We start from the raw sequence: 23,697 nt of genomic DNA, 5'->3' as shown, positions 1-23,697 counted from the left end.
AGCATCCCATTCGCCTTCCTGACCACCTGCTGCACCTGCAGGAATGGACAGAGTTTATTGTTATTAGTCATATGTATGGTAGTACAAGCCAAAACAATTTGAATTATAAGCCACTTGGATATTTCTGAAGTTGAAGACTCATCTGGTGTTTGACAATTGCAAGACCACCTGTAATTATAACTTTCCAATTCCACCTGTTAAGCAGAGAAGATTGAAGTGTACCAATATCAGAAATCAGAGTTATTTCATCATTCTACATGGAAACCAGTGGCTTTCTGGTTTGTATACTAAGGGATTATTTTGACTGGCCACTACAGGAAAGGCCTCCAGAATGGCCAGTGCAGGGACTTGAGATGCAATGTTTGTTTAGTCCTGTCTGGCACCAGATGCCATCTTGATAAAGCAGTTGAAGCTCGTGCTAGGAATGGCTGATCCAAGGATTCCTAAGGATCTATTTGACATCTAAATTGCCTACTAGCACTTATCAAAGAGGCTGATGGCATGTTGTGGTTGGCACTTCAATTAACCACCTCATTTAACCCAAGTAAACGACTACGAGTAAACAGTTCATTGATAAGGATTTTGAGCACTACTTAAAGAGATGTTCAAATTTAACTATTTAATTATTGCCGAAGGGTTAAAGAGGACATTTGAAATACATCAGGAGACTTTCTGGAATGTTTTGTCAAGACTTCACCAACATTCCTTCAACAATTTTCCCGAAATTCTCTGCGACTTTCACCGAGCAAGATTAAGTGCTGGTCTACTCATTCTTAAAGCACACTTTATAGGAGTTACTGGGGGAAAGGGATTATTTGGGTACTGTACATCATGCTAGGCATGACCTTGACCTGGAGAACAATAGCAGGAGGGAATAGTGCCTGCTGCTGCCGCAGGGATAGGAGGGTGAGGTGGACATTTCCCTTTCCCCCTATGAGTACTGGACAATCTGCCTCTAGCAGGATCTTTAGTACTACTTTCAAAAACTAGTGTGTCTTCTCCCTTGGTCTCTGGGCCACTGTGATACTCAGAAATTCAATTTTCTGTACAAACGTTGCAATTCAAAAAATTGCTGCTTGCCTTGTGTTCTCATAGCGCTCCTTGCAGGAAATTGCTAATGCTTCAGATGGTTTGATTTCTATCTCTGGCATATGGAGCTTGCATTTAGAACTTGCCAGCAATAGAGACCATCACATATTTCTTCGGCACCACATCACACAGTAACTAAACAAATGAGTCCTCTCCCATGGTCAGATTATTTACTCTGAGCTGCATCCAATTAGTACCCAACAGGAAACTGTAACCACTTCATTCACTTCCTTAGATATCTCACCACTGATAACTTGTAATGATCATGTCAGGGCTCGGGGCAATAAAGAAACTTTTGTTTGTCTTAATTTTCCTTTTTAGGATGATATATTTGTTAGAATTAACAGTGAAAAACGTAAAATGTAGGTCACTTTGGCTTTTATTTCAGCTCCTTGGGTTCTTCTTGTCTCTCTATTCATTGGCGCATGTTTTCAAAAAGGATATGGCTGCCGAGTAGCTATTGTGAGAGTCTTATAATCTGGACCTGATGAGTTCAAACAACAATCTTGTCCAATTGTGAAACAGAATTCAATAAATATGACAATCTGTGAGCTGACTCCAGTAAAAGCTCCACTGAAGCTGTTAGATTTTAATAACAGGCCACTAATATTCCTCAGGAAAAGGAATCTATTACTTTAAATTGATCTACACTATGCGTCAGATGGAATACATTGTGTGGGTGACTGAATTTCCTTGGCGCTGAAGTGATAATCAGAGGGCACTATGCAATTTATTTCAGCATCACTTTTATAGAACATTGAACCCTACAGTGCAGAAACAGGCCCTTCAGCCCATCGAGTCTGCACTGACCACAATCCCACCCCTGCCCTACTCCCATATCCCTACACATTTACCCGCTAATCCCTCTAACCTACACATCCCAGGACACTAAGGGGCAACTTTAGCATAGCCAATCAACCTAACCCGCACATCTTTGGACTGTGGGAGAAAACTGGAGTACCCGGAGGAAATCCATGCAGACACGAGGAGAATGTGCAAACTCCACATAGACAGTGACCCGAGCCGGGAATCGAACCCAGGTCCCTGGAGCTATGAAGCAGCAGTGCTAACCATGATTTCATTTATTCAGCTAGCGGGGGCAGGGGTGTGGGGAGGATGGTGTGGGCGTTACTGGAAGCCAGTGTTTTTTATTTCTCCCTAACTGCCGTTGGAAACATGGTGGTGAGATGCCTTCTTGAACAGCTGTGGTCCATGTGGCGTAGGTACACTCACAGAACTTTAGAAAGGGAGTTCCACGGTATTAATCCAGCAACGGTGAAGGAATGCCTATATATTTTCAAGTCAGGATAGTAGTGGCTTGGTGAGGAACTTGTGTTCCCATGTATCTGTTGGCCTTGTCCTTCTAGGTGGTAGTGGTCATGGATTTGGAAGATGGTGCCAGAGTTGGTTGAATTGTTGTTGGTGAATTGCTGCAAAACATCTTTTGTTCGGTGCCAAAGTAACAACTGAATGCATGTGGTGGAGGGAGTGAATGTCTGAGTGGTGGACAAGATGTCAATCAAGTGGGCTGCTTTGTCCTGGATGGTGTCAAGCACCTTCAATGTTGTTGGTGCTTCACTCGTACAGACAAGTGAAATGTATCTGTGCCTTGTAGATTGTAGAAATCTTTGAGGAGTAAGGGGCTGAGTCACTTACCACGGAATTCCCAGCATCTGACCTGCTTTGTCGTCACAGTATTTACACAACTGTTTCATTTAAGTTTCTATTCAATGATAACCCCAAGGTTATTGATGATTAAGGATTCAGCAATGGTATTGCCGTTGAATGTTAAGGTGAGATGGTTAGATTCCCTCTTGTTGGAGATGCTTATTGCTTGGCATTAGTGCAGCAGTAAATTTACTTACCACTTATTAAAGAACAAAGAACAAAGAAAACAAAAAAGCCTGTACCGACCATGGTATCTGACTGAACTAAAACCCTCTACCCTCCTGGGGATCATATCTCTGTATTCCCATCCTATTCATGTATTTGTCCAGATGCCTCTTAAAAGTCATTATCGTGTCTGCTTCCACTACCTCCTCCGGCAGCAAGTTCCAGGCACCCATCACCCTCTGTGTAAAAAACTTGCCTCCTACATCTCCTTTAAACCTTGCCCCTCACACCTTAAACCTGTGCCCCCTAGTAATTGACTTTCCACTCTGGGAAAAAGCTTCTGACTATCCACTCTATCCATGCTTCTCATAATTTTGTAGACTTCAATTAGGTCGCCCCTCAACCTCCATCGTTCCAGTGAGAACAAACCAAGTTTCTCCAACCTCTCCTCAGAGTTAATGCCCTCCATACCAGGCGACATCCAGGGAAATCTTTTCTGTACCCTCTCCAAACCTCCACATCTTTTTGGTATTGTGGTAACCAGAATTGCACACTATATTCCAAATGTGGCCTAAGGTTCCATAAAGCTGCAACAAGACTTGCCAGTTGCCCTGGCCAATGAAGGCAAGCGTGCTGTATGTCTTCTTTACTACCTTCTCCACATGTGTTGCCACTTTTAGTGACCTGTGTATCTGTACACCCAGTTCCTTCTGCCTATCACTCTTAACGGTTCTGCCATTGACTGTATATTTCCACCTGAATTAGACCTCCCAAAATGCCTTAATCCACATTTGTCCAGATTAAACTCCACCTGCCATCTCACCGACCAAGTCTCCAACCGATCTATATTTTGCTGTATCCTCTGACGGTTCTCATTGCTATCCGCAATTCCTGGTCCTCATCGCTAAGCGCAATTCTATCAACCTTTGTGTTGTCCACAAACTTACTAATCAAACCAGTTACATTTTCCTCCAAATCAGTTTTTTACATTACAAACAGCAAAGATCCCAGCACTGATCCCTGAGGAACGCCACTTGTCACAGCCCTCCATTCAGAAACACACACTTTCACTGCTACCCTCTGTCTTCTACGACTGAGTCAGTTCTGTATCCATCTTGCCAGTTCACCTCTGATCCCATGCGACTTCACCTTTGCACCAGTCTGCCATGAGGAACCTTGTCAAAGGCCTTACTGAAATCCATGTAGATAACACCCATTGCCCTACCCTCATTAACCATCTTCGAAAAACTCGATCAAGTTAGTAAGACACGACCTCCCCTTCGCAAAAACATGCTGCCTCCTGATAGTCATGTTATCAGTCTAATTCTGAATGTTGTCAAAGTCGTGAGGCAAATGGACACAAACTGCATAAGCGCCTGAGTTACAAATGCTACTAAACACTATGCATTCATCAGCAAACATATCCACTTCCAACCTTATGGCCAGAATTTTATGCTTCCCCTCCAATGGGTTTTTAAGTGAGAGGAGTGAAACTGAAGGGTTGAGATTTACTCCGGGTTCCAGCCTGCCCTGACCACATAGAGATTTTACACTGCAACAGGCAAGGCCTCAGAGGAGGTAGACTACATTTGCCCCAATTGAAGTCCTTAAATGGTCACTTTATGGCCTCTTAAGCACCGTTTCCTACCCCATCTCAACTCTGAAGCAAGGGAGATATTGAATCTCCGATGGGGAAGCTTGGACTGCAATAAAGTTACATCACGGGGGAGATTCAAAAGTGTCCAAAGGAGCAATTTTTTCACACAGAGGGTGGTGAGTGTCTGAAACAAGCTACCAGAAGTAGTAGTAGAGTCAGGTACAGTTTTGTCTTTTAAAAAGCATTTAGACAGTTAAATGGGTAAGATGGATATAGAGAGACAAGGGCCAAATGAAGGCAATTGTATTTAGCTTAGGGGTTTTAAGAAAGAAAGGGCAGCATGGACAAGTTGGGCCGAAGGGCCTGTTTCCATGCTGTAAACCTCTTTGACTATGACTCTATGATCTCAGGTGGGAAGGAGGATCGCACCTATCAGAAGTCTCTTCTGAAGTCTGGCACCCTCCTTCCCATAAGGCACTGTAGCTTCCAAGTCTCAAGTGGGGGTGGGAGGGTGCGGGGGAGGATGGTGTGTGCGCAAGATCCTGAACTGAAATCTTGCAGGTACCAATCCCATTTTCAGCCATTGCTGAAATTTACTGACCATTGCCGGATTTGTTTCCTTGGATAGCACAGCTGTTAAACTGCGGTATTAGTCTTCAATGTCTGCTTAAGCTTTCTCGTCCATCCACTACAGCACTGTTGTTGCAGAGACTGTAGAATTGCTGGCCAATCAGATTGTCCAGTAAAGGCGGACCTTACTCTCGCGTGAGGAGTGGAGATCCCACCTGCAGCTAATCAAGGTTCAGTAGAGTGTCATTGGCTGTGGGGCAGTTGGAACAAACAGGAATATGTTCCCCACCAACTCTTCAAATGGTGGGAAACAAGAACTGTGTTGGAGGAAAGGTCATTGATGAAGCAGCTGAACATAGTTGGCTTAGGACAGTAGTGTGAGGAACTCCTACAGTGATGTCATGGAACAGATAATTGACTTCCAAGAACCACAACTATCATTGTTTGTGCTCAGTATGGCTCTCACTAGTGGATTCTTACTGAATCATTTAAACTTACTACAACTCCTTGACGCAGTATTTGATCAAATGTTGCCTAGATGCCAAGTGCAGCATCTCCCACCTTCCCTTGTGTCATATACCCTTGAAAAACGCAAGTTCTCATCTTTGTCATCTTGCAGCCATAATGTAATGGCTATCAAATTGCCCACATTTATTTCTGTTCTGTTCTGTTATGTATGCTGTGTGCATTCAAATACAGAGCCTCTCACTCTCTTTTTACCATTTTTGTAACCTCTAACCTTATCTGCTGAAGATTGGAAAACAGGTATCCCTCTGCACCGTCGCCTGCTGCAGTTTTTCTCCACGTAAGTAATAATCCTTCCTACCATTATTTCTACCAAAGTGGACCACCTCGCACTTACCAACATTAAATTCCATTTGCCATTTCCTGGCCCATTCGCCCAGCCTATCTAGCTCCTTCTGTAGACTCTCCCCACCCTCCGCACAATTTGCCTTTCCACCAATTTTGGTGTCATCAGCAAATTTCGACACCCTACACTCGGTTCCCTCCTCCAGATCATCTATATAAATGGTAAATAGCTGAGGCCCCAGCACCGACCCCTGGGGCACTCCACTAGTCACCATCCGCCAATCCGAATAGCACCCATTGACCCCCACTCTCTGCCTCCTATTTGACAGCCAATCCTCTATCCACGCTAACACCCTACCCCCAACTCCATGCCCCCTGATCTTCTGCAATAACCTCTTGTGAGGTACCTTGTCAAACGCCTTCTGAAAATCAAGAAAGACCACATCCACCGGCTCTCCTCTATCCACCGCCCTAGACACATCCTCATAGAACTCCAGTAAATTTGTCAGACACGACTTCCCTTTAACGAAACCATGCTGTGTCTGCTCTATCAAGCAGTTCCCCTCAAGATGCCTTGCTATTTCCTCCTTGATGACAGATTCTAACATTTCACCTACAACAGACGTTAAACTAACAGGCCTATAATTCCCCGCCTTTTGCCTGGCACCCTTCCTAAACAACGGCGTAACATGGGGTCCTTGTGCATGAGTCGCAAAAACCCAGCTTGCAGGTGCAGCAGGTGGTCAGGAAGGCGAATGGGATGCTGGCCTTCATAGCGAGGGGGATTGAATATAAAAGTAGGGAGGTCTTGCTCAGCTGTATAGGGCATTGGTGAGGCCGCAGCTGGAGTACTGTGTGCAGTTTTGGGCGCCGTACTTATGCAAGGATATTTTGGCCTTGGAGGGAGTGCAGAGGAGGTTTACTAGGCTGATGCCGGAGTTGAGGGGGTTGAGCTATGAGGAGAGGCTGAATAAATTAGGCTTGTACTCGTTAGAGTTTAGAAGAATGAGGGGAGATCTCATTGAGACGTATAAGATGATGAATGGGATGGATAGGAGGAGAGACTCTTCTCGCTCAGAAAGGATAGCAGGACTAGGGGGCACAGCTTCAAGATAAAGGGGGGGCGGTTTAGAACAGAGTTGAGGAGGAACTTCTTCACTCAAAGGGTGGTGAATCTCTGGAATTCTCTGCCCGTTGAAGTGGTGGAGGCTACCTCGCTAAATATTTTTAAGACGCGGGTTGATGGGTTTTTGATAAGAGAGGGGATTAAGGGTTATGGGGAGAGGGCGGGAATGTGGAACTGAGCCACAACAGATCAGCCATGATCTTATTGAATGGCGGGGCAGGCTCGAAGGGCTAGTTGGCCTACTCCTGCTCCTATTTCTCATGTTCTTATTATGTTCTTATGGTGCACTCTTACATTTACACACTCTGTCCCTTCCTGCCAAACTGTGGTCACCATTTCCCTTATTCCTACCTTGCTCTTTTTCCTTACTTTCTGTTTAATTTATAACATCTAACCAAACTGGATCCCTCATCCCCCCGCCATTTAATTTAAAGCTCTTTCTACTGCCTTCAATGAATAGATCACCAGAACACTGCCCTTTAATTACCTCACAAGCTTCAACACAACCAGTGGTGCTTTCAATGGTCCACAAATGTGATCCCTTCGATTAGACCTGTGGCCTCAGGAGAATGCCTGTCATCTTTAATTGGACAGTGGACACAGAGGTGACCAATTAGGGGGAAAACTGCCCAGAAGTTCACGGGTGAGTCCACATTGCAGACCTCATTGCATACTGGTTGGGAATTGGAAATGGTCCAGAAGCCTGATAATTGATCAACACAAATTTCCATCCCTTGTCTTTGTTTTGAATCAGGTTCATTTTGATGCATTTATACAATATCCACATATATTTCTGACTTAAACAATGGCATAGTGTTTTGAATATTTTAATCTGCTCGTTACTGGGCAAAGTAGATGATTCACCCAGTGAACAGATTTACTGATTAATAGGGTGACCACCGGTGGATGCCAAGGACACTGGACACAGAATTCACACTCCTGGTCTATCTACTTCCTTACATGCACAAATGTAAAAATGAGTTTAAGGCCTGCAGATATAATTAATGAAAATTAACTCAATGCAGAGGAATTGTATCAATCATTTCATTCCAAGCAAGTATATTAATATCAAATATGTGAAGTATAATAGCTTATAACAACAACAGAAGTTTAAAGATAGTATACAATACAGCCACCATGGGAATGACTAACATTTACTCTTTTGTCCTTTCCTGGCTACAGAGCTTTTTGTTCCCAGGAGGCAGAAAATGTCTCGTAAGAAATAGGTCTGATGATCTGCTTTCAGATATCCACTTCCAGTCTCTTCCTCTTGTTTCTTCAAGTGAGCGACGGAGGTTGAGGGGAGACCAGATAGAAGTCTACAAGATTATGACAGGCAGGAACAGAATGGGTAGTCAGAAGCTTTTTCCCAGGTGGAAGAATCAATTACTAGGGCGTATAGGTTTAAGGTGCGAGGGGCAAGTTTTAAAAGAGATGTACGAGGCAGATTTTTTACACAAGGAGTGGTGGGTGCCTGGAATTCATTGCCAGGGGATGTAGTGGAAGCGGATATGGTAGTGACTCTTAAGGGGCATCTTGACAAGTACACGAAGGAGATGGGAATAGGGGGATATGGTCCCCGGAAGCATAGGGGGTTTTAGTTAAATCAGGTAGCATAGTCGGTGCAGGCTTGGAGGGCCGAAGGGCCTGTAACTTTCTTTGTTCTTTGGTCGTCAGCATGAGTTGGGCAGCACAGTGGTTAGCCTCACTGCCTCAAAGCGTCAGGTGACTCTGCGACGTCTGCATGTTCTCCCAGCGGTCTGCGTAGGTTTTCTCTGGGCGCTTGGGTTTCCTATCACAGTCCGAATGGTGGGCTGGTTAGATGCATTGTCCATGGTAAATTCTCTGCCAGTGTATCCAGAGTATGGCGACTAGGGGATTTTCATAGTAACTTCATTGCAGTGTTAATGTAAGCCCACTGGTGACTTTAATAAATAAACTTAAAAAAAAACAATAAAATTAAAAAAACACGTTTTGTATGTGCATTGCTGCATGGTATGGGGAATATTTTGGAGCTGATTTTCTTCATGCTCATGAGTTTCTTTTCCCTAGGCTTTTGCTGCAAAGTTTCACGTATCTCTCCTTATTGGCCTGGCAGTGTTTCACCTCAGGGAGGATATAACACTTACCACAATGCTGGAATTCTTCAAACAGTCCGTTCGGGTCAGATTGCATGCTTGAACACTAAAAGCCTTCAAAGGGCACAGCATTTGCAAGGGCTAATTTGGACATTCTGTTGTGAAAGCTGTTTTCAGACAAGTTATATCCATCAGATAAGTACTTCTTGACTCCTTTGTACAGAAAAGACTTTAAAAAGTCTCTCTCATAGTTTTCTGCTACATCTGGTGCTAATTGCTTCAGTCTGCCTTTCACTGTAAACTGAAAAGGCTTGTCCAAAATCCTTCTCTTCAGGTTTCTATTTATGTCACTCATCAGTTCATATACCGAGAGGCCACGAAATGACTTGACTTCAAAAGCTCAAATGGTGAATAGTATTGCTGAGAAAGGGAAAGCCTTTATACTGGCAGCCCCCACGCCCCCAAAGAATCTCCATATTATTTTGGGACACCCTCCCTCACCAACACTTTGAAGCATGTCGTGACAGGGTTTCCGGCATTTCAGCAATCTGTCAGTTGCTGGCAGTAGGGAGAGCCACCTAGTCAAAATGTGCCTCAATAGATTGCAATCTTCCATTCAGCATAGCCACTGAATTTCCTTAAGATTGTTGCATCCTACAAACAGAAATGGTAAAATAAACATCGACCTTGAGAATGATGTTCTCTGCATCCACATCGAGGTTCCTCACAGCACATCTTGCGGCATGGTGGCACAGTGGTTAGCACTGCTGTCTCACAGCTCTAGGGACCTGGGTCTGATTTCTGGCTTGGGTCACTGTTTGTGTGGAGTTTGCACGTTTGCTCCTTGTCTGTGTGGATTTGTTCTGGTTTCCTCCCACAATCCAGTTAGGTAGATTGGTCATATTAAATTGCAGGGGTTAGAGGAGTTACTGGGGTAAATTAGCAAAGTGGGATTATGGGAATAGGGCATGGGTGAGATTGTTGGTGCAGACACAATGGGCCAAATGGCCTCCTTCTGACTCTATGATTTCTATGGCACTTTGTTGTGTTGTGTAAAATATAGGCCAAACTATTGGCTGCAACAATAACCCTTTCGATCAATTTCCAGATTTTGGAAAATGTTGCTGCAATTAACACTTGCATTGACAACTGAATATGCAGAAAGTCTCCCTGTGCTGAGAGCACGAACTGAGTTTGGACATTATTTATGTTGTGATTCCTTACGAGATTTCCTGGCTATCACAAAATAAATAAGAGCATAAGAAACAGAAGTAGGTGTAGGCCATTTGATACCTTGAGCCTGCTCTGCCATTCAATGCTAATCCAACAGTGAAGGTTGGACCTACTTCTCAAATTTGAAATATTTCGCAACTGAGGGGAAACTCCATGTTGCACTTTGCTTAAGATATTACGTGCCAGAAGGAAAAACAACCTGGATCTTTAATGCAATATTCTGTACACTGTTTTTGCCTTCACTTCCCCACATGTCAGATCTCTCACCATGGAGGAGTTACAGTAGATTTAACAACTTTTACATTGCAGTCAATACTCCTGTAAAACTGAAGCCTCACGATTTTCCATAACTCAGTAGTAGTTACTTTATTGTCCTGAGGCCAAGTATTAAAAATCCAATTGTAAGAGTGGAACATTTGGATCTAAGGTTACTGATTGGATGTATGATTCTAAATCCCCTCCCCAGTCCAATTTCAGCTGGAAGAGCTCAAAACACAGCTAGAATCTAAGGAGAGAGAGTGGGAGAGAAGAAAGGGATCAAGAGAACAGGGAAAAGAGAGTGAAAGGTAGAGAGAAGATTTTCAACTCTGAAAATTGGGAATTGAATTAGTAGCTCAGAGAGAGACAGAAACCATTCAGCTGGAAGCTGCAGATGAAAATTTCTCTACCCAGGAGCATGGTGGTGTCACCTTTTGCCACTTTTGAGATAGGAAAACAGCTAAAATGGCCTTTGGAGGTTTGGACATTTTTAATTCAAGGGCAGCTGTCAGAGGGAATCCAAGAGATCTCCTCCATGCTGACCCCTGATATGTCCTGACTGGGAGCAGACCTATGCTGCCATCTTATGAGCCTATAAATTAGTCATGATGTGGAGGTGCTGGCGTTGGACTGGGATAAACACAGTAAGAAGTCTCACAACACCAGGTTAAAGTCCAACAAGTTTATTTGATAATAACCACTCACCTGACGAAGGAAAAGCATTCAGAAAGCTTGTGGGTTTACTATCAAATAAACCTGTTGGACTGGTGTTGTGAGACTTCTTCCTATAAATCAGTCCCAGAAGCATATTGCCAACAATTCTTAGAATGCTTAATACAAGTCCACACAGACCTACATAGATGATGTAGTTGCACTTTAAGTGTTAAATCTGAGTATTTCTGATAAAATGTGCTAATTCACATCTCCCTTTCTTTGATGGCTGACATTGATACCACTTTGGCACAAAGGACCAAATGCATGAAGCTCTTCCGTTCCTACATTTTGGCATGGAATAACATTCTTTTGACCATTCTAGATTGAATAATATTTTCCCTTTGGCATTTTGAATTGCTGAGTGATAGCTGATGTCAGTGTTTGGATATGGCGACAATAACAGGCACTCGCTACTGTGGAAATTATTTAATGCCGATATTTAACAAACAAAGCTGGGAGGGTGGCCTTGCGGAACCACCTGGTCTCTAATTGGTTGAACTTGATGTTATGTATTTTATATCATTTCCCCGTTGGTTGGGGAGTTCCCATGAGTAGTGGAAGTCGGCACATTAGTAACATTTAAGAAGCATCTGGATGGTAAATGAATATGAAGGGAATAGAAGGATATGGACCGAGAAAGGGCAGAAGGTTTTTTCAGTTGAGCTAGGGCATCATGATCACCATAGGCTTGGCAGGCCACAGGCCCTGCTTCTGTGCTGTATGTTTTTTTTTGCTAATTGAATGAATAGACCTTCCCTCTCAGGCTGGGCAAGCCTTAAATTATCGGATCTCAAGGCATCCAATCGGGGAATCCAGTAGCGGAATGGGGCCAAATGCACTCAAAGCCAGACTATCCACATCAAAACTAGATGAACAGCCAGCCTCCTAATTATAATATTTGTTTTGATTTAATTTGGTTTGATTTATTATTGTCACATGTGTTAACAAGCAGTGAAAAGTATTGTTGCTTGTGCGCTATACAGACAAAGCATACCATTTATAGGAAAGGAAACGAGAGAGTATAGAATGTAGTGTAGATGACAGCGGATGTTGGCCGCTCACCCACATGGAGTTGGGCCCTCAGATTGCTGCAGCCTGACGGATAAGCACTTCTCAGCCCTGCCTCTCATTGTGTGTGTAAAATACAAAGGGAGTAATATAGCTAGGGTATAGAGAAAGATCAACTTATATAAGTAGGTCCATTCAAAAATCTACAGCAGCAGAGAAGATGTTGTTCTTGAGTCAGTTGGTATGTGACCTCAGACTATTCTATCTTTTTCCCGAAGGAAGAAGTTGGTAGAGAGAATGTCCAGGATGCATGGAGTCCTTAATTATGATGGCTGCTTTGCCGAGGCAGCGGGAAGAATATAAGAGTCAATGGATGGGAGGCTGGTTTGCATGATGAATTGGGCTACATTCACGACCTTTTGTAGTTCCTTGTGGTCTTGGGCAGAGCAGGAGCCATATCAAGCTGTGATACAATCAGAAAGAATGCTTTCTATGGTGCATCTGTAAAAGTTGGTGAGAGTTGTAGCTAACATGCCAAATTTCCTTAGTCTTCTGAGAAAATAGAGGTGTTGGTGGGCTTTCTTAACTGTAATGAAGGCATGGGAAAACCAAGATGGGTTGTTGGTGATCTGGACACCTAAAAACTTGAAGCTGTCGACCCTTTCTACTTCGCTCCCATTGATGTTGACAGGGCCATGTTCTCCTTTACTCTTCCTGAAGTCGATGATAGTCTCCTTCGTTTCATTGACATTGAGGGAAAGATTATTGTTGCCACACCAGCTCACCAGATAATAACTTGCTAATGCTTACTGGAGACATAGTCAAGGTCACTGACATTTTCATCATTTAAACAATTAAGCGATGCATAACCCAGTTCTGCGTGATGCCAAAGTATACTTCTTGGAACTTAACTGTATTAAATGGAACTTATTGGCTTTATTACACTGATTATTTTAAATGCACAATCTTTTAAAACTATTTCAGAATCTGAAGACAAGACAAACTGATAATATTGTTAATTTTATCACTTTTAACTAGCAGTGCTACCAATAGTTGCCTACGGTGTGCCACAATCAAAGGATATTTACATTCTCATTTTCTTGTTTAACAAATTTTTATTACTTTAAACATGTTGGTTGATAAAAATGTGTTCCATTTCAAGACCAAATCACTTCCTTCACATATATTCCATTTTCAAAAGTCAAACCTGTCACAGAAGTGTGGATTCAGCAGCTAGTTCTCCTAGTGTTGATCTGTCTTTAAGCATTGTCAATCAAAGAACAGGAACGATAGTGTTGCAGCCCGATACTCAACCAATGTATCTTTTGCAGAAATTCTGCTTTAGTTTTCAGTCCATGCAATTGAATCAGCATTTGCAAGAATGGAAAGTATGTGTGGAAATGAGCTATTGGCCAGACGCTGCTTTGTGAATGGCCTTCAACTAATTTTTCTCAAGTGCAACTGAAGGCATTTGAAAGGTCATGCCATTTGAAAAATACTTCACAGTGGTTGTGAGAACCCTCTGGAATGAGTTTGTCAATTCCAGCTGCTTTTCACGCTGAGAACATGAAACTTTTTGTACATTCATGGACTCTGGAGAACTGGACCAAAATTTATCAGGAAAAGCAATGAAGCACTGGTTGAGTATAAAAGCAGCATGCTTGAAATATTACGTTTTTGACTACAGAGTGGCTCCATTGTGGAACATAGGAAATTAGGTTATAAGATGTATCTGGAAATAATGCGACATGCACTAATATGGTCAGAGGGCATTCATTCACTTTTATGGGAAAATTTATGTGGACTTCTTATTGTAAAGTTGTATTTTCCATTAAAAAATGAAAGGGGTAAGGTGTGAATCTTAAATTGAGAATCCTTAAGTAATTAGGTTTGAATATTTAAAACAGTATGTAACAAGCCAACAATAATCAATCTCCCATATAGGTTTAATTCCAATGACTTTGGCATTAACAGAGATTTCTATATGCTGTTATGTGTAACATACATCAATTAAATAGGTTAAAAACTATTATGCGGTAATAGGCAAGAATTGTTCTGATCGTTACGTGTCACATTCTTTGAATATGTACACAGCAAAGCACTTCTCCCCATTTGACTGAGACTATTCCAGGAAAAAGTAAATAACATGATGGAGATTCCAAATATTTTAATGCTAATTCAGTACAACTGCAATTGACAATTTTGCAATTATTTGAAACGGGTCTGTTGCTTGACCTTTCCATATTCCAGTTTGAGGAGTTTTCAATCCACTATCCCAAAATAGACTGGATATGTTACTCTATTAGATGGATTGCCAATTTATTCATAAAAGGAATACAACAATAGATTGTCCTTCTGTGAACTTAAATGCCCTAACTGAAACTGACTGGCTTCAATACACTAACTGTTTTTACTGCATGTTCTTTGCAACAGTATTTCAGAAGCTGAAGACCAGACAAATAGATACATTACCAGTTTTATCATTTATCATAAGACATCTCCTCCATTCTCAGGGCACTTTTCAATAGAGATGAAAATGGACACCAGCATGTGGAAAGTTTTACAAGAGAGGGCACGGCACTGAAGACAATAGACAGGTAGATAAGGTGGCTACAACTGTGGGATACTTGCCTCTATTAGCCGAGACATAGAATACAACAGCAGGCAGGTTATGATGGAGTTGTGAAAAATGATTGTTAGGCCACAGCTGGAGTACTGTGTGAAGTTCTGATCACCACACCACAGGATATGATTGTGCTAGAATGGATGTAGAGAGATTCATGAGTAGAGGTCCAGAAAGTGGGAAGTTCTGGCTGAAAGAATGGTCATCAAATGCTGGACGAGAGAGAGGGATGAGGAAAAGCCTGGATGTCAACTATTTGGAGAGTGTGTGCAGCTATGGATCTTAAGATCCCGTTGTTGTCAACAAGGCTTCCAGTTGAATGTGTTCCTCGCCACTGGGAAACCCAACAGCTGAAGTGCGCCCTCGGTGGGACCGAAACATCCCATATAGTATTGGGCAAAATTTCTTTCAACTTACAGAGCAAAGCTGTATATGGGCTGTCTTTGCCAGTCTGGTGAAGCCAGGTTAAGCACTACACCCCACTGGTTTCATCTAATAAACTTTGAAATGGAAACATCGGTTTTACTGGTCATACATCATGCAAGCTACTTGCAAAGTGTCTGGACCAGTAATAACTGTTTTTCTCCTCGGGCTTTGTGTTTCTGACATGAACAGCTGGAAAATTCTGGTCATTGTGCCTGATTATGTCTCTGATGACTGGTGAATTGGAATACTACAATTTGTAATTCTTTATTCTTTGTATGATAATATTGTCTTGAATATTATTCATATACTTGGATTGTCGACTTAGACATTTTGTAAACTTTAGACAATAACATTAAATTAAAGTCTTATTTTAATATGTGTACATGTTAAAAAAGGACAAATATGATACCATTTAATGCAAGTTAACTCAATTCACACAAATTGATTGAGATGTAGCATTCAACAATCCTGTGTACTAAAGGGTGAGAATTCAGATATAAAAGATTCACAGAACCTAAAAACAATTGGAACTGTTTTTGTTACATACACCTATTTCAGGCAAGCTGCAGTGGATGTGTGAGGATGGCACAAGACAGGCGAGTATGACGTACTATGACAGCAGATCTGCCACTGGGAGTAGCTACAAATAGCAGCAGCAGCAATACTTATTTCCCAGGATAGAGTAAGTTGTATGTTTTTGAAAAAACAGAAATTGGCTTCACTCAACTATTCTGGGCTTTGAAGTTAAAATCAAAGGCTGCAAAACGGAGACAAGAAAGGTGTAGCAGCAGCACTGTAACAAATCAGAGTCAAAAATAGACACAACTCTGGATAATAGCACAGAGAAGACAAATTGCTTGTGTGGGAACCTCTTGTTCATTGAAAACAGCAGCACAGCAGGCCTGTGGAGTCCACTCCATAAAGGACTACTTGTTCTATTGCTTCTGTAGATGCAGCTTCTGGTCAGGAGGGGCACAGCGTGTTTCCAGTTGTTAACTCTCTCTAGAATTTGGAATCATTTGCAAAAGACTTTAACTACATGCTTATTAAAATGTTCACTGTTTTCACAGACTTGAGCAGTGCCTAATTGTATGGATGGGGATAAGACTGTAAAATTGGTTTGAAGCTCTCTGTATAACATGTTGGCTGCCAGTGTGTTTGACTGTGGTTGATTGGCAGATCACCTCATTGACACCTTCAGTTTGTAGGGTTCCTGATGCTACTTAAACGTAGCCTGCATCTCTTAAAGGGAAGGTGCACTTTGGCTGCATGCAACTTGAAAGCACCTATCTTTAGTAATCCTTCAGATTAGACAGTGCAACACATGGCATTGGTAGGGAAAGGGGATTATGTCACACGAGTTGGCATACATACAGACGAGGTTGGCTCAGTTATTTCCGGTTTGGCCGGATGTACTGAAGCAACAATTTGGTAGATATTCATGGAATTTTATTCTACAATATTACAAAATTCCAGTATTGCTGCAAGGTATTTTCCAAATGTATTGTATCTATGGTGTTAAAAAAATCAAAAGTGAATGTTAAAAATATAGTGGCAGAGTTGGACAGGAGCTAAATCTGTTGGGAGTTACAATTCTGGAATCACCAGAGTGTGACCTCTGACTAAAAATTTTTCCAAATAGAGCTTTAACTGTATTGGTCGCAATATCAACTTGTACCACTCCAAGGAGTTTCATTGTGAATATTTTGGAAGAGATGAGATTGAGAAAGAGCTGATAAGAGAAGCAGGTACTTTAATCATTCCTTGCTTTCTGACACTGCGCTGGGGTCCTAGTGGAGAAAGTCAGTGGGAGGAATGACTTCCCCTTCCCTGCAAGCAGCAGAACACTTTCCTGCCAAACTGCTCCACAGTAGCCGGTAAAGGTGCTGGAGTTATTAATGCCAGGAGCATCAATTCATGGAGATGGCTCCAATGTAGGAAGAGGGTTAATGACCTGACCAGAGCTGCTAAGGTATCTCCTAACTCTGATTTCATAACACTCACCTGAAGTTCCAGGGATCATAACTCTTCCCTCCCTGACTTTCACAACAGGGCACCTCAGATCACCTCGATCTGTTTCTAATGACGTACTCTGCACCTCCCATTTCCTCACTCGTACAGTCTTCACTTTCACCTTCTCTGTCATCCTCACAAACCAGCACCACTATTTTCCACTATTTATTTTTACACATGTATCTTCAAACCATCTCATGAGACAACCAGCAGCACTCTCCCTTATTTCTTGCAGCAAAAAACAGTAGATAAAGGCAGGATGAAGTGGAGCTCAGGATCTCTCTACTCAAGATCCTGAATAAAGAGGATCTTGATTGAACTTGATTGAATCAAGTTACCTCTTATTCTTCTAAATGCCAGCAGATACAAGTCTAGCCTGTCCAAACCTTTCCTCATGTGGCGATGAATTGTGTCAGGAACCAGGCAGGATGACAAATCCTACAGGGATCATATCTTTCACACTGTCCCTTCTCACTGAAATATTACCTGCTGATGAAACATGACAAAGTACAGCTGTTTCCAGAAGGAATTGATTTGTTTGCTTATTCTGCACATGAGAACTTAATTCTTGTCCCTCTTTTTCCTTTTAGGTCAAGAAAATGTAGAGTGCTTGAAGGATGAAGAAGAGCTGACAGAAAGTATCAATCACAGTGGCACAGTGCCTCTAAACCTGACCATTATTCAGAGACTGTGCATATGGATGGGGATAGACAGGAGGGATCTGCAATGGGAGATTCACTGAGGGCTAGTTCAGAAATATGAGCAGGAACTATGAGTTCCAGTAAGCAACTAGAGGAAAGAGAACTCGCATTCTATTTCTGCTGCAGAGCACATAGCTGAAGATCTCATGGCTGCAAGCTATAGTATATATGAACATATGAATTAGGAGCAGGAGTAGGCCCCTTGAACCTGCTCCACCATTCAATTAGATCAGACTGATCTGATCATAACCTCCTACTTACCCCAATAATCTTTCCTCCCTTGTATATCAAGAACCAGTTTACCTCTGCCTTAAATATATTCAACGACTTTGCTTCCACAACAATTCCACCCAGGCCCTATCCCCATAACCCTATGTATTTACCCTGCCAATCTTCCTAACACTAAGGGGCAATTTAGCATAGCCAGTCAACCTAACCTGCACATCTTTGGACTGTGGGAGGAAACTGGAGCACCCAGGGGAAAGCCAGGCAGAGACGGGGAGAACGTGCAAACTCCATACAGACAGTGACCCAAGGCTGGAATTGAATCCAGGTCCCTGGTTGCTGTGAGGCAGGAGCGCTAACCACTGTGTCACCGTGTTGCCAATCTTAGAATCAAACATGCGCAGAAGCTTTTGATTACTTTAGTGTACTTGTTACCAGCTTAACAGTGAATACGGCAAGTAAAGAGATTTGCTAAGTACAATAACATGTTAACTCTTATTGAGGACAAAATCTAGACTGTTGTCATATAAATTACTCTATTTGTAGCACACAGTAACTTCTGATCACCTTAATCTTTTGACCACAGATGGTGAACCAGATTGAACCAGAGAAATTGGAACCTTATGGCAAAAAACTATCTGTATAGAAATGCACTCCCTCTGAAAAATACAGCCATGCTTAAACAGAGTCAACACTCCACTTCATTTACAATCATATACAGTAGAGAACAATTATTACAGTACAGCCAATAATTCTGTATTCAGAATACTACTAACCTGGCATAGTCAATTCCAAGGGCTGTCTTTGTCTCATTTCCACCCCATTGCTTTATCTTTTTAGCAGCTTCCAGAAGATCTTCTGTTGTGTTGTACTGGTTGAGACTGACTTCATGCGTGACTTTATGACCATATTGCATAATTCCAACCTAGAGCATTTGTGTTAAAAAAAAATCACTGCAATGAAATCACAAGCATTGATTTTTCATTTCCATTAACCCAGAGGATCAGTAGGAAACAGTGCAATCACTTTTTTATATAAATAATTGTGGGCTACTTTGTTTAACTGGCAATTTTTCAGCATTGAATATGGCAGTGAATAAATTGTACAGCTCTGGCTGAGGTTCATTTTGCATGGAAACATCTTTACAAGACACAGGTCTTTTGTACCAATACAATGCAGGATAATATAACTTTATATATACAATAGACTTCTTAATCTTAAATGTTCTGTTGCAGTAACAGGAACCGCTTTCTACCTGAAAGCCCATATTTGAGGCTAAAACACAGTAATGTCAAGTTCTGGTCTTGCAGGAAAATTTGTGCTCAGCCTTAGAAAGGATCTAACCTCCAAATGCTCCATACAAGGACAGTGGTAGAAGAGGGGTTGGAACTGGAGAAGATGGCTCTGAGTATTGGTGTTTCCACATTCCCCATCCCTCAATTGCAAGCAACAAAATAAGTGGCCCATAGCTGCAATGAGACCTGGTACAGCAGGCTGTTTATGAGGAGAGGCTGAATAAACTAGGCTTGTACTCGTTAGAGTTTAGAAGAATGAGGGGAGATCTCATTGAGACGTATAAGATGATGGATAGGATAGAGGTGGAGAGACTCTTCCCGCTCAAAAAAGACAGTAGGACTAGGGGGCACAGCCTCAAGATAAAAGGGGGGTGGTTTAGAACGGAGTTGAGGAGGAACTTCTTCACTCAAAGGGTGGTGAATCTCTGGAATTCTCTGCCCGTTGAAGTGGTGGAGGCTGCCTCGCTAAATATTTTTAAGAAGCGGGTTGATGGGTTCTTGATAAGAGAGGGGATTAAGGGTTATGGGGAGAGGGCGGGAAAGTGGAACTGAGCCACGACAGATCAGCCATGATCTTATTGAATGGCGGGGCAGGCTCGAAGGGCTAGATGGCCTACTCCTGCTCCTATTTCTTATGTTCTTATGTTCTTATGTTCGTGACCTTGCAGTATTTGCAAAGATCAGCAGTGTATCTGATATATCCTTATGTCCTTTATATCTCAACAATTATCCTGGGATTTTAGAACTATTACATACCAGCTACAGCTGTGTTAATGTGTTAAACTGACTGGGACAGGTCACCTTCACTGCCACAATGGCAGAGGAACTGCAGTTGGGCATGGGGCTTCCACCGGCCCACTGGTTATACTGCTAATCCTCACTGGGCCCTTACAGCCAGAGTAATTTTATTGAGTGGCAGTGCCATCAAATCATCCACTTTGTGTGTCGGAAGGCTCTATCTGCAACACCTGCTACATCAGTGCTGACAGAGCTTTTGAAACAAAGTGACCAAAGCTATTTTTCTTTCCTCAACCTCTTGCTTCAGCTGATGCTGTCAATTGCTCTGCATGCTGATCTTAGTATTGCTAAGGTGAAATCCATGGCATGCGTGTTCTAGTCATGTGTATCTAATTACACTTCACCTCTTGTATATTTGTGATGATGGATTGTATACTCAAGGAAATTGTGAAACATCAGATGGTGCAGGTCCAGCACTCATTTCACTATCGACTCTTTTCCTTCCCTGCCCACCCAGATTATTAAACTAACAGAACTAGAATTCTATGTAAGTCAGAAACATGTACCTTGCTGTTTCTGTTGTTAAATATTTATACTTTTACTATACATTTATCTTTTAGCCATACAGTGCGAAGCACATAGGCACCGTATTAAAAACAAGAACAGCAGCAACATCAACATATATAAAAATCACAATGGGTGGGATTTTACGGCCTTGCTTGGGCGAAATCGTAAAATCCCACCTGAGGCCAACAGAGATTTCTGTTCTGGGAACCTTGCCCACCCTGATTTCAGGGCAGGTGAAATGGTAGAATTTCAGCTACTATATTTCCAACAAGTTTTCGAAAGGTCACTACATTTTCAGCAGTCACAACAAAACCAGTCAAAGCATTCCAAATACCAACAATGGTATGTGAAAAAAATTGTGAATGTCAAGACATCAACGAAATTTCTGTAGTTTATACTGAATCCATGCAAAATACCGTAATTGCGGGTAAAGAGCTTTCCAGGCTTAGAGGTAGTAAGGCCATGCATCAATTTATAAACTTCAACTAAACCAAAATTCAGTCTTCTCTTCTCTAAAGTTTGTAATCTAAGAATTCTTAAATGCTTCTCATAAGATATTCCCCTTATGCCTTCCATTTTCCTGGTAACACATATTTGCACTTCCTCTATAAGTTATAAATCTCTGAAAGTGTGGATTCCAAACTGTGGATACATACTCCAGATTGTTCCCAACATTTGTAAGATATATGTTTGTGAAAAGCATTAGCTCTTGCAGTACTCGTTTAATGTAGTGAACTCCTGCTTGGTGTCGTCTTTAACATTATTACGTTACATGCTCTGTAAGTGCACAGAAAAGTATGTCTGTAACAGGATCCTGGAATTTGCAAGTTACTGTCTCTCTGCTTCACGTAAATGCTATTTTTGTACATCTGGTCTCGATCAGCTGCTGCTCCTTACACAGGAAACTGAACAAGACAGTTTGTTTCAAGAGGAAACTGCTACAACAACCTCGTGGATTAGTTTATGCACTGACAGTGGTATGGCAGCCTTCCATCGCCTTCTACCGCTTGTGTTTTATTTATCTCCGCAAGCTCCTGAAATCCAATCATTTTCTACTTGTCTCCATGACACAATTCCTTGGCAGGAATATTACATTTGTGAAGATATTACAGCACATGTCTTCCAAGATCAAACGCCAAATACCACATGTAAGGACCTGGGTGTGTATTAAGACTGATCAGTCAAACTAACTATTAAAGGAGCTTTGTTCCTTCATTAGGCATTTTTAAAAAGGAAAAACAATTGGTGCTATGATATTAATCATCAGATTGTTACTAAATAAATGTCATCTTTGTTACTTAATAAATGTGATCCTTTGTTCCAGTCAAAAAGGTGATTACCATATTCTTCAACATTCAGGAGGATGCTTCAAGTTTTCTAAATGTTTTCAAGTAGACATTTCATAGAATCCTGACAGTGCAGAAGGAGGCCATTCGCCCCGTCAGGTCTGCACAGACCACAATCTCACACAGGCCTTATTCCTGTAACCCACATATTTACCCCAATAATCCCCTGACACTACAGTCAATTTAGCATGGCTAACTAACCTAACCTGCACATCTTCAGACTGAGAGAGAAAACTGGAGCACCCAGAAGAAACCCACGCAGACACAGGGAGAAGCTGCAAACTCCACACAGTCATTTGAGTACGGAATTGAACCCATGTCCCTGGCACTGTGAGGCAGCGGTGCTAACCACTGCGCCGCAGCTATACTGTAGAATCTGGAACACTTTAGGTTTTCACCTGCAATAAAGTCGGGTGGTGGGATTTTACAGCCTCATTTGTCCCGAAACAGTAAAATCCTGCCCGAGGTCAACGGATCTTTCCACGGGCTGCCCCTCATTCACTCCGATTCCCATGACGAGCAGGATGGTAAAATTCCAGCCTGGTAGTCTACAATTCTCCCACTGCAGGCATTGCAGGGTGAGGATGGCGGGAACGTAAAATTACTGGGTTGGTTTTCGGACTGCCTGGCCACCTATTCCCAACTTGTCTGAAATCGGTCTGAAACAGTGCGGGCTGGGGTGATGGCAACATCAAGATCTTGGATGACCCCTGTCCACTGTCCTTCATCCCAATTATAAGCCCTTAGTGGCCAATTGCCACCAACCACTGTTTTTAGGCCAGTGGAGAGAGGCCTCTGGTTGCACTTCTCTATCTTCCAGCCAGTGGACTGAAGGTGTAATGTCACCCTGCCTGAAATCAGACAATTCAGTAACAAATTGGATGAAACCATGAATTTTCCTGGTATCTATAACTCAGGGCAAATATGTTGATATGTCCTCTCCGTAAGTGGTGGGCGTAATGGTAATTTTACATTGTTCCTAGTGTTTCTTTTAGGTTACTCGGTTAGTAATCCAGAGGTTGGGCAAATAATCCTGACAGATCCCACCAGGTTAGATTGCCCCTATAATTTATGGCAATGAATATGGCCATGGCAATGAAGCTTTAAAAAAAAAAGTTGTACAAATCTTCTTTCAAGGATACCTAATATTCTGGTTGGTCCTGTACAAGACTCCTGCAGCCCCATATGAATATGGTTGATTCTGAAGTGGCCTGGCAGACCACTAAGCTATATACCTTCTCAGGGAAAGCAGGGAGAGGTTGATAAATGCTAGTTTTGCCAGCAATCTGCACTTCATAAGGATGATTTTTTTAAAAAAATGCGCCGGGAAAAAAATGTATATTTCTTTCATCAGTTGCCAGGCTCAGCCCTGGCACTGTGGCAAAGTACTTGTACAGGCACTGATCCTATAAAGGATCAGCAAGTGGCACACCAGGCTACTTTCATG

General features: G+C 42.2%; 1 protein-coding gene across 1 annotated transcript in view; it reads right to left on the bottom strand.

Annotated features, from left to right (window-relative positions):
- Positions 1 to 23,697, bottom strand: part of itga1 (integrin, alpha 1) — a 181,416-nt gene that overhangs the window by 88,960 nt on the left and 68,759 nt on the right. The window contains exon 7 of the mRNA XM_080185552.1: positions 19,081 to 19,229. Within this exon, the coding sequence (XP_080041678.1) occupies positions 19,081 to 19,229 (149 nt within the window). The remainder of the gene's footprint in view (positions 1 to 19,080; positions 19,230 to 23,697) is intronic.

The sequence above is a fragment of the Carcharhinus amblyrhynchos genome, chromosome 1 (assembly GCF_965287045.1).
Source record: "Carcharhinus amblyrhynchos chromosome 1, sCarAmb.v2.hapA, whole genome shotgun sequence".
NCBI lineage: Eukaryota > Metazoa > Chordata > Chondrichthyes > Carcharhiniformes > Carcharhinidae > Carcharhinus > Carcharhinus amblyrhynchos.
Note: the sequence above shows the minus strand (reverse complement) of the source record. Positions and strands in the feature narration are given on the sequence as shown.